The sequence below is a fragment of the Artemia franciscana genome, chromosome 19, assembly GCF_032884065.1.
Source record: "Artemia franciscana chromosome 19, ASM3288406v1, whole genome shotgun sequence".
NCBI lineage: Eukaryota > Metazoa > Arthropoda > Branchiopoda > Anostraca > Artemiidae > Artemia > Artemia franciscana.
Genome location: NC_088881.1, coordinates 8,408,005 through 8,424,487, shown reverse-complemented (window position 1 = coordinate 8,424,487; position 16,483 = coordinate 8,408,005). Strand labels below are relative to the sequence as shown.

General features: G+C 34.7%; 2 protein-coding genes across 8 annotated transcripts in view; both read right to left on the bottom strand.

Moving 5' to 3' along the window:
- LOC136039257 (CXXC-type zinc finger protein 1-like) overlaps positions 1-16,483 on the bottom strand; it is a 53,297-nt gene that overhangs the window by 24,959 nt on the left and 11,855 nt on the right. For 3 of the 7 annotated variants that reach the window (XM_065722824.1, XM_065722822.1, XM_065722818.1), the window contains exons 3-4: positions 6,194-6,364; positions 3,751-3,921 (exon numbers count right to left, since the gene is read on the bottom strand). The exons of 1 other annotated variant lie outside the window; for it this stretch is intronic. Coding sequence is in view for 4 of the 6 variants with exons in the window: in XM_065722818.1 (XP_065578890.1) it covers positions 3,751-3,835 (85 nt within the window). In the remaining 2 variants the exon portion in view is untranslated. The remainder of the gene's footprint in view (positions 1-3,750; positions 3,922-6,193; positions 6,365-16,483) is intronic. 3 more of the 7 variants (XM_065722821.1, XM_065722819.1, XM_065722820.1) reach the window with 2 other exon arrangements.
- Positions 13,383-16,483, bottom strand: part of LOC136039256 (uncharacterized) — a 36,393-nt gene continuing 33,292 nt past the window's right edge. The window contains exon 5 of the mRNA XM_065722816.1: positions 13,383-15,658. Within this exon, the coding sequence (XP_065578888.1) occupies positions 15,530-15,658 (129 nt within the window). The 3' untranslated portion in view covers positions 13,383-15,529. The remainder of the gene's footprint in view (positions 15,659-16,483) is intronic.

Sequence of the window (16,483 nt, the reverse complement as noted above, 5' to 3'; positions counted from 1 at the left end):
GTTCATTAAAATCACTACGTAATGTAATTGCAGCATAAGGGTACTTGCAGCGAATTCTGTCAATATCTTCAGGGTAATTGCGGATATGCCTTCGGCTTCTTCTTAAATCTACTACGAGGAGGATACTTCATTTGGGAGGTTTTTGGATCTGGTCAAGAGCCATAGAACACTGGATTAGCAGTTGTTCTCTATTTCAGATAATGAAAGAATCAGATTCGGGACAGTAGACCAACAAAAAAGCCATACCTCCACCATGAGATAGAGGGATAACATTTTTGTCAAATCTGGACTTAAAATGAGAGTCATAATTAGGAATAGAGCAAAAATCTTCAATGGTAGGCCCTTTTTTTGGTAAGAAAAGTAATACTAATCTGATTTTTGTCAAGAATAGTTCGTCCATTTTATTTACCAATGACCTTACATTCGCCAGAGGGATTCTAGGAAATGAGTAGGAGGAGAAGCGATGTGTCATACCAGGGTTTCTTGATTTCCTATTGGATACTTGTTGCAGATTCTTGTGTTCATTTGATACAAATAACAGGACTGATAACATGGAATGATTTGGCAATTGAATTGAGATGGAGCTGGAGCGTAACATGGAGGTCTTCTGAATGGGTTTGTTTGGTGCCATTGACAATTCATATTCATGTTGCTTTTTAGGTCTGTTGGGAACAGTGGGCTGGTCTGGTAAGCTTCGTTTTCGACTGACCAATGTTCATAGTGATAATACTCGGGAGAGAGTTTGACAGTTGGCGAGAATTCTTTCGGGTATTGGACAAGTTTTTTGAATGCGCCATAGCAATGATACAAATGAATCCGACCACAGCCAAAGCAACGACCACTTCCAAACTTAGTAATAACTTTCTGGTGTAATAGTTGGGAGTCAGAAACCTTACATTCACCCTCAATATTATAATTTTTGGAAACATGCAGATATTTTTCTTTTTTGCCAATAGCATTCCACACATATTTGCATATACCCTTATCTGTAGTCAATTCATGATTGTTTATCTTAATAGTCATGACATTTAATTCGCATTCATTAGCATTTGATTTTGTGTTATCTAGGTCAGATAAACTCTTAATCATGTTACCACCTAGGTAACTGAACTTTTTTAAAAATACAAACTTGTTTCATCTCCCCTTTGTTACAGAAAACATTTAAATATTTTTTGAGATGAGATTTATTAATAATTATTTCTGATTTTGATCCTAATTAACATCAAATGACTTTGGAGGGATTTCACTTAGACTTGACCTTAGGTCTGTGATTGCAGATTAGATACAAAAAAAGAGTTTTTTCAACTGAAAATAAGGAGCGATATTAAAACTTAACACAAACGGAAATTATTCCGTATGTGAAAGTGGTTGTCCCGTCCTCAACAGCCCCCTTTTTTACACTAAAGTTTGACTCTTTCTCACAACTCTACTTTTTAAAACAATAAAAAAACACTTTAGCGTAAAGAGCGTGGCGTGGAGGGACAATCCCTTTCATATACGGAATAATTTCTGTTCGCTCTAAGTTTTATGTCGCTCATTACTTTCAGTCGAAAAAAAAAGTTGTTTTTGTATTTAATTTCTGAACGCTATTGAATGAATGGTTGTTTTAATTTCTTTTAGAATAAGCCCTCTCGTGACATTCTGCGACCACTGAGTCCATGAAAAAACAAAAAACAAAACCACGCATCCCTGATCTGTCTTCTGGCAAAAAATACAAAATTCTACATTCTTGTAGATAGGAGCATGAAACTTCTACAGTAGGGTTCACTGATACGCTGAATCTGATGGTGTGATCTTCGTTAAGATTCTACATTATTTAGGGAGAATGTCCCCCTATTTTCTAAAATAAGGCAAATTTTCTTAGGTTTGTAACTTTTTAATGGTAAAACCAAGCTTGATGAAATTTACATCATCAGCTTAAAAATTTGAAATAATATCAGCATAAAAATTTGATTCCTTTGAAGTAACTATTGGCAACAAAATTCCGCTTTTTTAGAGCTTCGATTACAATTGAGCCGGGTCGCTCCTTACTACAGTTCTTTATCATGAATTGTTTGATATTTCCTTGCTTAATAATTCCAATTTATCTCTCATTGATACAAGGGAAAGGAGTGAGAAGTCCGATAGGGTGGTTGGAAAATAAGTGTTACAAGTAGAAGTTTCTGTCTAGCAGAAGGGACTAGATTTGTTGACTTCGAGGTGATCGTTAATACTAGGAAGGTTCGGAGCTTGGGGGGGGGGGTGATCAGATTTCCATCATGGTGTTCGCCAGTTCATTACCTGATAGAAGACGTGGAGGAGTAATTTGGGGAGGCTGGGGCAGACTGGGAAAAGTATCAGCAAAAACAATAATCTTTATTGAACTATCCTTGTTTAAACTATCTTTTTTCGCGGAAACATCTAGGCACAGCCGACTTTTGGTCCATCTGGAAAGTTTAATTCCGGCACACTGTTCGTGGAAGTACGATGTACAGTCACTACATATTCAACAGTTTAAAGTTGCCCTGCAACGACATTCGGGGCACACTCTCCTAGTCATTCTCGTGTTTTGGATAAAATGACTTGAGAAATGACATTATTAGGAAAGGGTTTAATAAATCACTTCAGGTCATAAAGATATGTATTGTACAAACTCTGAATCAACTCTCTCAATATAGAAAGGCACAAGTCATGGTTTCAGGAGTAATTTTCTTTTCATTGATTCATTGACTTTGGAAAATTTCAATTTAATATTACAACTACTTCTTCAACGACAAAAAAAAAAATACTACTTCTATTGCAATTACTTGAAAGACTAGTAGCATTAAGATAAAAATGTCATATATGAGCATATACGTATATATGCATATACATATGTATGTATATATGCGTATATATGTATATACGTATAACATATATAAACACATGAACATATATGTTATCAAGGATTCTTTAATTTTGAAAAGAAACTGTAGAATTAAACGGATAGCCGAGAGAAAACTGGTTGACATTAACTTGAACTTTCCTTAACTCATATCAGAAACTGTTTTTAAGGCATTACCGATATGCTACTTAAAAGACTTTGGCAGATTAAAGCAAGCCATTTTTGAAAAGTTTCAGCTTTCCCCTGAGTACTTTCAAAGAAGGTTAAGAAGCAAAAGAAAGCGAGACAACGAAACATACAAAGAACACGGCTACAGATTGAAAGATATGCGTTTAAAATAGCTGGAGCTAGAAAATTATAGAGTGTTAGAAGACCCAGAGGAGATTGAAGAAAAGATGACAGAAGTAATAGAAAAAAAATAGAACAATTTTAAGAAAATGCCCACAGAGAATTGAAAATATATTTAAAACAGGAGAACCTAAAAACAAGCGAAGAAATGGCAGGTCCTATATATATGACAATGGTTATAAATTATTACCAAAAATTATTTTGGTCCAGAAAAGCTACTGAAATAATTTCATGGGCAAGTTAAGATCATTATTTTTTTTTACTGTATTTCAAGACCATCTTACAAATACAAGAAATTTTTTGGGAGGGGTTTTCAAACCTAGCGTTTTCACCCCCTAGATACAACCCTGGTTGATACAAAATAGTAAGCATATTCTCCCTAAGTCTTTAACTTCAAGCGTCCATTGACAGAAATATTTCTTTATTTCTTTCTTTTTTTTACTTAATCCTTATAAGAGTATCCAAGTTTGGGAGCTACGAGGTTTTGAATATGCTAATCAGACTGTGATGTGAGTAGAATCACACTCTGAAATTTTTACCTTGATCAGTATTGAATGTGGAGCCAAATTCCTGAGGGTCAGATTCAATGTTAGATGGTACCGAAATGCTCGGAAAAGTACTCATCGAGCTATCTTCAAGCTAGGGAAAAATGAAAGGGTCTGGACTGTCAACTTGCTTCTGAATGTGTCTTGGTAAAGCCTCAACAAAATCTAAAAACATATAATTCAAGGGAATATAAAAAATTTTGACAAAAAATGTACAAACATTTGACGAAGAGTATTTAGTAGATTCAGACAAAGATGCAGTTCCAAATAACAAAGTTATGCAAATAAAAATATTTAACAAAATATAACTAATTGATTACTCTTTCGGGATGTTACCGTTTTTAGGAAAAGAATATAAATAAAAATAATTGTGTATAAGTTAATGGGTATACGCAAAGATGAAAAGGAAAATAGATTCAATCAAGTTTACAATAACTTATTTATAAAAAGAAGGTGAAAAGAGAAATGATCAGCAACATACGTTATTCGCATGAGGGAAATTCAAAAGGGTGCAACACAGGGACGATTACACGTATTAGTTAAGAACTTTAAGGAAATGAAAATAGAAATGATTAATTTAACAAAAATGCAAAATAGGAACGATAAAACGCAAAGAATACGGCTACAAATCGAAAAATATTTGTTTAAATGGCTGGAGCTAGAAAAGTATAGGGTGTTAGATTGAAGAAAAGATTACAGAAGTGATGGAACAAAAAGTAATGCAAAATTTTTTAGAAAATACCCACAGAAAATTGAAAATATATTTAAAACAGAAGAATCCAAAAACAAGCGAAGAAATGGTGGGATTCGTGAAGAGATGGTCCTATATGTAGATTAAATAAAAAAAAAACAAGTTTTTTTAATTGAAATTAAGGAGCTACATTAAAACTTAAAACGAACAAAAATTACTTCGTATATGAAAGCGGCTGCTTCCTCATCAACTCCCTGCTCTTTAACTAAAATTTGACTCTTTCTCTTAACTCTACTTTTTAAAACATTAAAAAACTTCAGCGTAAAGAGTGGGGCTTTGATGAGGAAGCAGCCCCTTTCATATACGAAGTAATGTTTGTTCGTTTTAAGTTTTATCTCACTCCATACTTTCCGTTGAAAAACTTGATTTTTTATTTAATTTCTGAACGTCTTTGAATCAATGCATGTTTTGATTTTGGTGCTCCGCAGATGAATAATTAAAACAAAAATAGCATATTTATTTTTTTGGCTAATTGAGTTTTTCATAGTTTTGATCGAATTATTTTGAGAAAAAAAGAGTGGGGGAGGAGACCTAGTTGCCCTCCGATTTTGGCTTTTTAAAAAGGCAACTCGAACTTTTAATTTTACGAATCTTTTTATTAGTAAAAAGATATACGTAACTTACAAATTAGCTTACGTAAAGAACTTCTATATTCTCATATTTTTATTATGTATACTACGGGGTTCTCCCCCTCGTCAGTACCTCGCTTTTACACTAAAGCTTAAATTTTTTCCCAGTTTCTTAGGAATGACCCTTGAATCACAAAAGCCGTAGAATAAATAGTTGAAATTACTAAAAATGCTTTAGCGTAAAGAGCGAGGTATTAGGAGGAGGTGAGCCCATCATATGCGTAATAATCTCTGTTCGTTTTAAGTTTCAATGCTTCTCCTTACTTTCAGTTGAAAAAAAACTTTTTCATATTTATTTTTGCATCGTTTTTTTTTTAATAATGCTAGAGAATCCTGCGCTCCCTTCATGACACTTTTCTTCCCCCATTACAAATTTCTCCAAGGAAAGTTCCCCCAACATATCCGCCCCTTGTCAACCCCCACCCAACCTAGAAATCCTCCAGAAAACGTCTGTTATTTTCTAAAATAGGGGAATTTTTCTCAGGTCCGTAACTTTTGATGGGTAAGATTAAACTTGATGAAGCTTATATATTTAAAACCAGCATCAAAATGCGATCCTTTTGATGTAGCTATTGGTATCAAAAGTATCCCTTTTTTAGAGTTTTGGTTACTATTGCGCCAGGTCACTCCTTACTACAGTTCGTTACCACGAACTGTTTGAGCAGTGTTTATTACTTATTGCCAAAATGATTTTAGTCCGGAAAAGGTACTGAAACAATTTGATGGGTGACTTAACATTGCTTTTTCTTAATATATTTTAAGACAATTTACGAATCCAAGAAATATTTCGGGAGGGGGTTTTAAACCTTGCGTTTTATTCCTCCAAGACACAACCATTGATGATACTAAATAGTAAGCATGGCTCCATTTTCCGTAAAAATTCCCATTCTCCCTAAGCCTTTAACTTCAACCGTTCACTGACGGAAATATTTTTCTTTCTTTTTTTTCCTTTTTTTTTACTTAATCCCCATAAAAGTATGCAAGTTTGGAAGCTCCAAGGTTTTGAATATGCTAATCAGACTGTGTTGCGAGTAGAGTCCCATTCTGAAATTTGTACCTTGATCAGTAATGGACCTGGAGCCAAATTCCTGAGAGTGAGATTCGAAGTTAAGTGGTACCGAAATGCTCGGAATAGTACCCATTGGGTAATCTTCAAGCTTGGGAAAAATGAAAGGGTCTGAACTGTCAGCCTGCTTCTGAAGGTCACTTGGTAAAGCTTCGACAACATCTAAAAACATAAAACTCAAAGGAATATAAAGGAATTTCAAAAAAAAATGTACACATATTTGCCGAAGAGTATTTAGTAGATTCAGACAAAGATGCAGCTCCCCAATAACAAAATGATGCAAATGGAACACACCTTCCCCAAAAATTAGAAAGTACACTGCAACATCACCAAAGAGCAACAGATTTTTCTTTAAAGAGTAAACTTTCGATCCGGCTGCAGTGGGCGATCTATTTGATCTTCCACGCCATAATAAAATATTTAACGAAACATAACTAATTGATTACTATTTCGGGATATTACTATTTTTAGGAAAAGAATAGAAATAAAATAATTGTGTATAAATTGTGTATAAAAATAGAACACCTTATTCTTTAAGAAAATTTTAAACAGATATATCCTCCGAACGATTAGAAAGCAGGCTCCAACAGCACCAAAGAGCAACAGCTTTTTCCTTAAATAGTAAACTCTCGATTCGACAGCAGCAGGCGATCTATTTGATCTTCTGCGCCATAATAAAATATTTAACGAACCAAAACTAATTGATTATTGTTTCGGGATATTACAATTTTTAGGAAAAGAATAGAAATTTATTATGTACAAGCTAATCGGTATAAACGAAGAAAAAAAGGAAACTATATTAAATAAAACTTTTTACCATGAAACATACTTTCAAAATGAAGAAGATCAAGGAATTTTTCATAATCAGCCTCATGCAAGTTTAATTTCGAGTTTAATCGAGTTTGTTGTTTTAACAATGCAAAAGATTGATTCACTTCATCTGACAGAATAGTATATAAGCCTTTAGCTCATTTTAGTTAATTGAACCTCGCTCTTTACGCTAAAGCTTAAGTTTTGTCCCAATTCTTTAAGAATGACCCCTGAATCAGAAAGGCCGCAGAATAAATAGTTGAAATTACTAAAAATACTTTAGCATAAAGAACGAAGTATTTAGGAGGAGAAGATCCCCTCATATGCGTAATAATCTCTGTTCGTTTTAAGTTTTAAAGCTACTCCTTACTTTCAATTGAAAAAACTTTTTCATGTTAATTTTTTTATTGTTTTTTTTTATAGTACTGCTAGAAAATCCTGCACCATTTTCACTCATTTTATCTTCCCCCATGACATATTCCTCCAAGGAACGATCCTCCCACATAGTCCCCCCTTCAATCCCACCCCCAAAGCAAAACAATCCCCCTGAAAACGTTTGTACACTTCCCAATAATCATTACTGTATGTAAACACTGGTCAAAGTTTGTAACTTGCAGCCCCTCCCCCAGGGAGTGTGGGGGAGTAAGTCATCCCCAAAGACATAGTCATTATGGTTTTCGACTATGTGCAACAAAATAGCTATCTGAAAATTTTGATCCGTTGACTTTGGGGAAAATATTAGCATGGGAGGGGGCCTAGGTGCCCTCTAATGTTTTTGGTCGCTTAAAAAGGGCACTAGAACTTTTCATTTCCGTTAGAATGAGCACTGTTGCGACGTTCTAGGACCACTTGGTCGATACGATGACCCCTGGGAGAGAATAAAAAAAACACGCACCCGTGATCTGTCTTCTTCCAAAAAATATGAAATTCCACATTTTTGTAGATAGGAGCTTGAAATTTTTGCTATAGGGTTCTCTGATAAACTGAATGTGATGGTATGATTTTCGTTAAGATTATATTACTTTTAGGGAGTGTTTCCCCCTATTTCCCAAAATGAGGCAAATTTTTCCCAGGCTCGTAACTTTTGATGACAAAGACTAAATTTGATGAAACTTAAATATTTAAAATCAGCATGAAAATCCAATTCTTTTGATGTATTTTTTAGCATCAAAATTCCGTTTTTTAGAGTTTCGTTTACTATTGAGATGGGTCGCTCGTTACCACGAACTGTTTGAAAAGCTCTTCTTTTCCCTCTTCTAATAAATCTTAATTCTAGTTTTTCAAACAGTAAAACACTTTAGCTTAAAGAGCGGGGCGTTGATGAGGAAACATCAACGCCCCGCTCTTTGCGTACCGCCCGTCCCTCTTTACTCATCAACGCCCCGCTCTTTACGCTAAAGTTTTTTACTGTTTTAAAAAGAAGAGTTGAGAGAAAGAGTCAAACTTTAGCGTAAAGAGCGGGGTGTTGATGAGGAAGCAGCCCCTTTCACAAACGAAGTAATTTCTGTTCGTTTTAAGTTTTAATGTCGCTCCTTACTTTCATTCAAAAAAACTTGTTTTTTTATTTAATTTCTGAACAAAAAATCTCAATGTTATGAATGTTTTGATTTAGGCTCTCCACAGAGGAATAATTAAAACGAAATTTGTATATGTTTTTTCTTTTGGCTAAATGGCTTGTTCATAATTTTGATCAAATGATTTTGAGCAAAAAAAGAGTGGGGGAGGAAGCCTAGTTGCCCTCCGATTTTTTGGTTACTTAAAAAGGCAACTAGAACTTCTGATTTTTTACGAATCTTTTTATTAGTAAAAGATACACGTAACATATAAATTAGCTTACATAAAGAACTTTAGTATTCTCATGTTTTTATTACATATATGAAGGGGTTTGTCCCCTCGTCAGTACCTCGCTCTTTGCATTAAAGCTTAAATTTTGTCCCAATTCGTTAAGAATGACCCTGAATCACAAAAGCCGTAGAATAAATTGCTGAAATTACTAAAAATACTTTAGCGTAAAGAGCAAGGTATTAGGAGGAGGTGGCCCCTCATATGGGTAATAATTTCTGTTTGTTTTAAGTTTTAATGCTGCTCCTTACTTCCCGCTGAAAAAAAAAACTTTATCCTGCGCTCCCTTCATGGGAATTTTCTTCCCCCGTGACAAAATCCTCGATGGAAAGTTCCCTCAGCATATCCCCCTCTTCTCAACCCCTCCCCCAACCAAAAAATCCTCCTGAAAACGCCTGTACACTTCCCAATAACCATTACTATTTGTAAGCACTGGTCAAAGTTTATAACTTGTTGCCCCTCCCACGGGGACTGTGGGGGAGTAAGTCGTCCCCAAAGACATAGTAATAAGGTTTTTCGACTACGCTGAATAAAATGGCTATCTCAGAATTTTGATCCGTTGACTTTGGGAAAATAATTAGCGTGGGAGGGGGAATAGGTGCCCTCCAAATTTTTTGGTCACTTAAATAGGGCACTAGAACTTTTCATTTCCGTTAGAATGTCCGAGAACACACCCATTGTTTAAATGATAATTTCTGAGGATGAGGGGATTATTTCTAATATTTTTCCCGGTAATGTTGATAAAGGTCCTCAAAAACAAAGAAAAAGGGTATGGAATAAGGAAAGCCGAGTAAGTTGGCTGAGGAAAAGGACAATTTTTGCCGAAGCTGCAGAACTTATAGCTATCAAAGTGAAAAGTAGACGCGGAATAAAAGCGGCAGAAGATAAACAGTAGATTTTGTTGCTGTAGACAACAAACTCCTCAGCCAATTTGATATTTTGTCCCAATTTTTTTCTATGGGACTAGAAGAAAGCTGATTGAGGGCCAGAATATTTTGTTAAAAAAAAAGGACAGATGTGTAAAAGGGGTGAAAGCTGAAGCTAGTATACCCAGACCTAGCAGTAGGAAATGCATCTCCTAAAGAATATTACCACGCAAAGGACCTCGTCGAGGTACGCCAGAAAGAATAGTTGGCCATATGGTGCCCTGCTAGAGGTTTTAAGTGTGAGAAAAAAAAAAGCATAGCCAGGTCTCAAGTCAAGGTGGGCGTAAAATATACTCTCTTAACTATTAACACAGACTTGGCTGAAGGAAATGAAAAACAAAATTGTCTACTCCAGATTAGTTTGAGGTGAAAAATACTTCTTAAATCTCTTTACAATAGGGTAAACTGAATGTGATGGTATGATTTTCGTTAAGATTATATGACTTTTAGGGGGTGTTTTCCCCTATTTCCCAAAATGAGGCAAATTTTCTCAGGCTCGTAACTTTTGATGACAAATACTAAATTTGATGAAACTTATATATTTAAAATCAGCATGAAAATCCCATTCTTTTGATGCATTTTTTAGCATCAAAATTCCGTTTTTTAGAGTTTCGTTTACTATTGAGCCGGGTCGCTCGTTACCACGAACTGTTTGAAAAACTCTTCTTTTCCCTCTTCTAATAAATCTTAATTCTAGTTTTTCAAACAGTAAAACACTTTAGCTTAAAGAGCGGGGCGTTGATGAGGAAACATCAACGCTCCGCTCTTTGCGTACCACCCGTCCCTCTTTACTCATCAACGCCCCGCTCTTTACGCTAAAGTTTTTTACTGTTTTAAAAAGAAGAGTTGAGAGAAAGAGTCAAACTTTAGCGTAAAAAGCGGGGTGTTGATGAGGAAGCAGCCCCTTTCACATACGAAGTAATTTCTGTTCGTTTTAAGTTTTAATGTCGCTCCTTACTTACATTCAAAAAAAATTTTTTTTTGTTTAATTTCTGAACATAAAATCTCAATTTTATGAATGTTTTGATTTAGGCTCTCCACAGAGGAATAATTAAAACGAAATTTGTATATATTTTTTCTTTTGGCTAAATGGCTTTTTCATAATTTTGATCGAATGATTTTGAGCAAAAAAAGAGCGGGGGAGGAAGCCTAGTTGCCCTCCGATTTTTTGGTTACTTAAAAAGACAACTAGAACTTATGATTTTTTACGAATCTTTTTATTAGTAAAAGATACACGTAACTTATAAATTAGCTTACATAAAGAACTTTAGTATTCTCATGTTTTTATTACATATATGAAGGGGTTTGCCCCCTCGTCAGTACCTCGCTCTTTACATTAAAGCTTAAATTTTGTCCCAAATCATTAAGAATGACCCCTGAATCACAAAAGCCGTAGAATAAATTGTTGAAATTACTAAAAATACTTTAGCGTAAAGAGCGAGGTATTAGGAGGAGGTGAGCCCCTCATATGGGTAATAATTTCTGTTTGTTTTAAGTTTTAATGCTGCTCCTTACTTCCCGCTGAAAAAAAACTTTTTCATATTTATTTTTTCATTGTTTTTTTTAATAATGCTAGTAAATCCTGCGCTCCCTTCATGGGAATTTTCTTCCCCCATGACAAAATCCTCGATGGAAAGCTCCCTCAGCATATCCCCCTCTTCTCAACCCCTCCCCCAACCAAAAAATCCTCCTGAAAACGCCTGTACACTTCCCAATAACCATTACTATTTGTAAGTACTGGTCAGTTTGTAACTTGTTGCCCCTCCCACGGGGACTGTGGGGGAGTAAATCGTCCCCAAAGACATAGTAATAAGGTTTTTCGACTACGCTGAATAAAATGGCTATCTCAGAATTTTGATCCGTTGACTTTGGGAAAATAATTAGCGTGGGAGGGGGCCTAGGTGCCCTCCAAATTTTTTGGTCGCTTAAATAGGGCACTAGAACTTTTCATTTCCGTTAGAATGAGCCCTCTTTCAACATTCTAGGACAACTGGGTCGATACGATCACCCCAAGGGAAAAAAAACAAACCAACAAACAAACACGCATCCTTGATCTGCCTTCTGGCAAAAAATACAAAATTCCACATTTTTATAGATAGGAGCTTGAAACTTCTACTGTAGGGTTCTCTGATACGCTGAATCTGATGGTGGGACTTTCGTTAAGATTCTATGTATTTTAGGGGTTGTTTTCCCCTATTTTCTAAAGTAACGCAAATTTTCTCAGGCTCGTAACTTTTGATGGGTAAGACTAAACTTGATGAAACTTATATATTTAAACAGTTCGTTACTACGAACTATTTGATTAATTATGCACAATGTTGGTCTCTATTTATGTTTTTAAGATTCATTCATGTAAATCAGAATCTCTTAGCCAATTAGTGCAATGATACCAAACATGGTACAACTGTACCATTTTTGTACAATTTACCTCTAGGCTACTGGTATAATTTAGTACAATCCCACAAAATATTGTATATTTTACAAAATCGTGGTACAATTCAAGTATTTTTTTTTTTTACTGATGTTTGTATTCTTCCATCTATTGGCAAATTTATATTATTTAGATTATTCGATCGATTGGCAAACTTACAGAAAAAGTTCTAAAATTATTCGTAGTCTTATTACTCTTTTTATTTATCCTTTCCAATTTATTTCCTTTCAGGTTAAGCTTTTGAAACAATGCCAATGAAATCCTTTTTTAGTATTTTTTATCAGAACAATACTATAAGAAGGCTCCCCTAGATAGTTCTCTAACTAAAGTAAACCCCGCCCCTCTATTCATGTAAGTTGGAACTCCCGTAAAAAAGCCTCGCTTTTTCTGAGCAAATGCTGAATTGTCTGCACCCTGGTCTGTAGGAGTGATATCATTGACCACTGTCTCAGGGGTCAATGATGTCACAGTAATATTCGCCAAAGTAGACCCAGCTTTCAAGAGTTGCCTAAAGAAATCTTGAGGAGAACTCCACCGGGATGTAGGATGATTTGGACCCAACCAGACATTGTACTTCCAATCAAAGGCAGTAAAATTGAATTTCACTCAAGCTTCAAATGGAGATTCTGAGAATTATCCGAGCTTTTCGAAATCCTAGTAAACACATTTTTTCACTGAATGGTCAAAATTCAGGATATAACAAAGATTACTTAAAAGACATTACTATAAATATTACTAAAAAACGATATTTATTATAAAAAAAACTTAAAAACACAGTGTTATTCCCGAACTATGCAATTCTACACTATTAAATAAGTAAAACGAGTCTTTTCAACTGAAAGTAAGGAGCAACACTAAATTCAAAGCGAACAGAAATTCAATACCTTGCTCTTCAATCTAAATTTTCACAAGTGGCTCCTGTGTTTCAGGAGTTGTTTTAAAGAAATTGAGTCAAATTGTCAAACTTTAGAGTAAAGAGTAATTTATTGAGGAGGGGACAAACTCTTCACATACGGAGTAATATTCGCTCATTTGAGTTTTAGTGTTGCTCCTTACTTTCAGTTGAAAAAATCGTTTAATTTCTTTTCATTTTTCAAATAATACCAGTAAATCTAGCTCATCTTGTACGAACAATAACCTCCCCTCAGGAGAAACTCTTTCGTTGAAAGCCCCCCCCCCCCGCCCACACGAAAAGACACCCCTCTTAAAATTATTCCGGACCATTCCATCCTTGTGAAAAATCCCCTGAATTCTTCGTGAAATTTCTTGCAGACGATTTAGTATACTTTCATTTGAAAAAAGACTTTAAGCTCTAATCGTTTTTCTGATCATTTCGGAAATTCCCCCTTCCATATAAATTTTTCCCAGAATTCAAAACAAGCTAAATCTTTCCTCCGGACACTCTTCGCATACAAAATTGAAAATAAGAGAAAGTAGCGTAAGACAAATTAAAAAAAACAAAATCCTGTAGAAATCCCCAAGTGGAAAATTTTTTTGTAGAAATGTAATCCATTCAAGTTTTCCTTCACCGTAAAACTTTCCCAATTGAATTCCAGCCCAGGCATAAAATCTCAATCCCTCCAAAAATAATGTTTGTCTACTTAGAAATAGAAAATATTCTACGTAAATAATGCACAAATTCATAACTTAAAAACCGATCCCCAGGGACTATGGTGGGTCGTGTTAAATCTAAAGGTATAGTACTATCTCAAATATTTTCTAATAGAATTTGACAAAGAGTTGACAAGGGCAGTCAAATAGCAAATAGTATTAAAAAAATTTCAAAGGATTGGCAAATTTCTAACATTATTTGGAGTTTTATTACTCTTTTTATTTATCCTTTCCAATTTATATCGTTTCATGTTAAGCTTTTGAAGCAATGCCAGTGACAGCAAAAAAATAGGAATTCCAATGTTGCATCGCCACGAAATTATTAAATTACTAGCTCTAGTATTTTCATAAAAAAGAATTTTATAAGCTTGCCCTCTTCCCTCATATTGAAAAATAGTGCTGAAATTCTTTTTTAGTATTATTTATCAGAAAAATACAATAAGAAAGCTCCGCTAGATAGTTCTCTAACAAAAGTAAACCCCCCCCCCTATTTATTTGAATTGGAACTCCTGTAAAAAGCCTCGCTTTTTCTGAGGAAATGCTGAATTGTCAGCATCCTGGTCTGTAGGAGTGATAGTCTTTTTGTGGCTATTAATTGGGCTGAGACAGGGGTCAATGATGTAACTGTAAGATTCGCCAAAGTAGACCCAGCTTTCAATAGTTGCCTAAAGAAATCTTGAGGAGAAATTTATAGGGATGTAGGATGATTTGGACCCAACCAGACATTGTACTTCCAACACAGAATTGTGTTCCCGAACTATGCATTTCTAAATTTATTAAATAAGTAAAACAAGTTTTTTCAACTGAAGGTAAGGAACAACACCAAATTCAAAGCAAACAGAAATCATTCCATATATGAAGGGATTGCACCCCTCCTCAATACCTTACTTCAATCTAAATTTTCACGAGTATCTCCTGTGTTTCGGGAGTTGTTCAAAAGAAATTGAGTCAAATTGTCAAACTTTAGAGTAAAGAGTAAATTATTGAGGAGGGGACAAACTCTTCAGATACGGAATAATTTTTGATTTTTTAGTGTTGCTCCTTACTTCCAGTTGAAAAAATTGTTGAATTTCTAATCATTTTTTGAATAATACAAGTAAATCTAGCTCATCCTGTACGAAGAATAACCTCCCCTCAGGAGAAACTCTTCCCTTGAAAGCCCTCCCTGCCCACACGAAAATACACAACTCTTAAAATTATTCCGGACCATTCCATCCTAGTTAAAAAATCCCCTCAATTCTTCGTAAAATTTCTTGTAGACGATTTAGTATACTTTCATTTGAAAAAAGACTATAAGCTCTAATCGTTTTTCTGATCACTTCGGAAATTCCCCCTTCCATAGAAATTTTTCTCCGAAACCAAAACAAGCTAAAACTTTCCTCCTGACACTCTGCATACAAAATTGAGCTGACAATAAACGTAAGAAAAATTAAAAAAAAAAATCCTGTAGAAATCCTGTGAAATCCCCCACTGGAAAATTTTCTGTAGAAATTTACTCCATGCAGACTTTCCTTCCCCGTAAAATTATTACCATTGAATTCTAGCCCAAACACAAAATCCCACTCCCCCCAAGAATAATGTCTGTCTACTTAGCAATAGCAAATATTCTACGTAAATAAGGCACACATTCATAACTTAAAAACCGATCCCCAGGGACTCTGGTGGGTCATGTTAATCTAAAGGTATGGCACTATATAAAAAAATTTCCTAACAGAATTCGACAAAGAATTGACCAGTACAGTTAAATAGTATTGAGTTTAGACTCAATACCTTCCCCATTGCATTTGTTGCTTGGCTGGTGGTTTTATACTCTGCGACGAACATCGCGTGTTGTTGCTGAAAAAGGAAGAAAAACATTTGTTTGAGGGAGAAAAACAAACTAATTTTCCATCTTTTTCCTTAGAATTTATAATCTGAGTCTCAGCAATATTATGAAATACGAGCTATTCCTCCGAGTGACATCTTTAAATACAACTACAAAGTTATCAACCTATGCTACATTTAATATTACATATAGCCCGTGCAGATGAATACCACGATCCATAACAATACCTCCTGAATTTGTCTGATATTTGAGCTAAAGCATATTGAAATTAATAAAAACTCAAAAGAAACATAAATTAGTAGGTAAACAAGAGGGGTTGACCCTCCTCATTACCTAAATCTATACGATCAAAAACTAGTAAAAATAAACCAACTAATAATGCTTCACTGCGTTTGAAGGATATAGAAAACTTGCACTTTACTGAAAACACTAAACAATAAAAAGGTTACAATATGAAAATAAAGCATTCTAGGGATATCTATTTTGAACACAAGCTGAAAGTTAATTATATCATAGACAGCGTAAGACTATGCAATCCTTATATATTAGTTGATGTTATGACGCTACACACTTTCTCTTAACTCCTATATCAATATTCTTTTTTACTTGGATTTTGTGCTCTCAGTAAAATACTAATTTTATATAGTCCTATAAACATAGGGGAATATCACAGTAGGTTTATTTGTGCTGGTGTTACTGATATGTATTACTGGCAAACAAGCCAGTGCTGCACACAACTTGCAACAGAAATTATTTTTATGACTTGTTATAGGAAGAATAAGGTAAAATACATATCCAAAGTTGCATATTCTAGGTTGACAATAAACTAGTTTTTT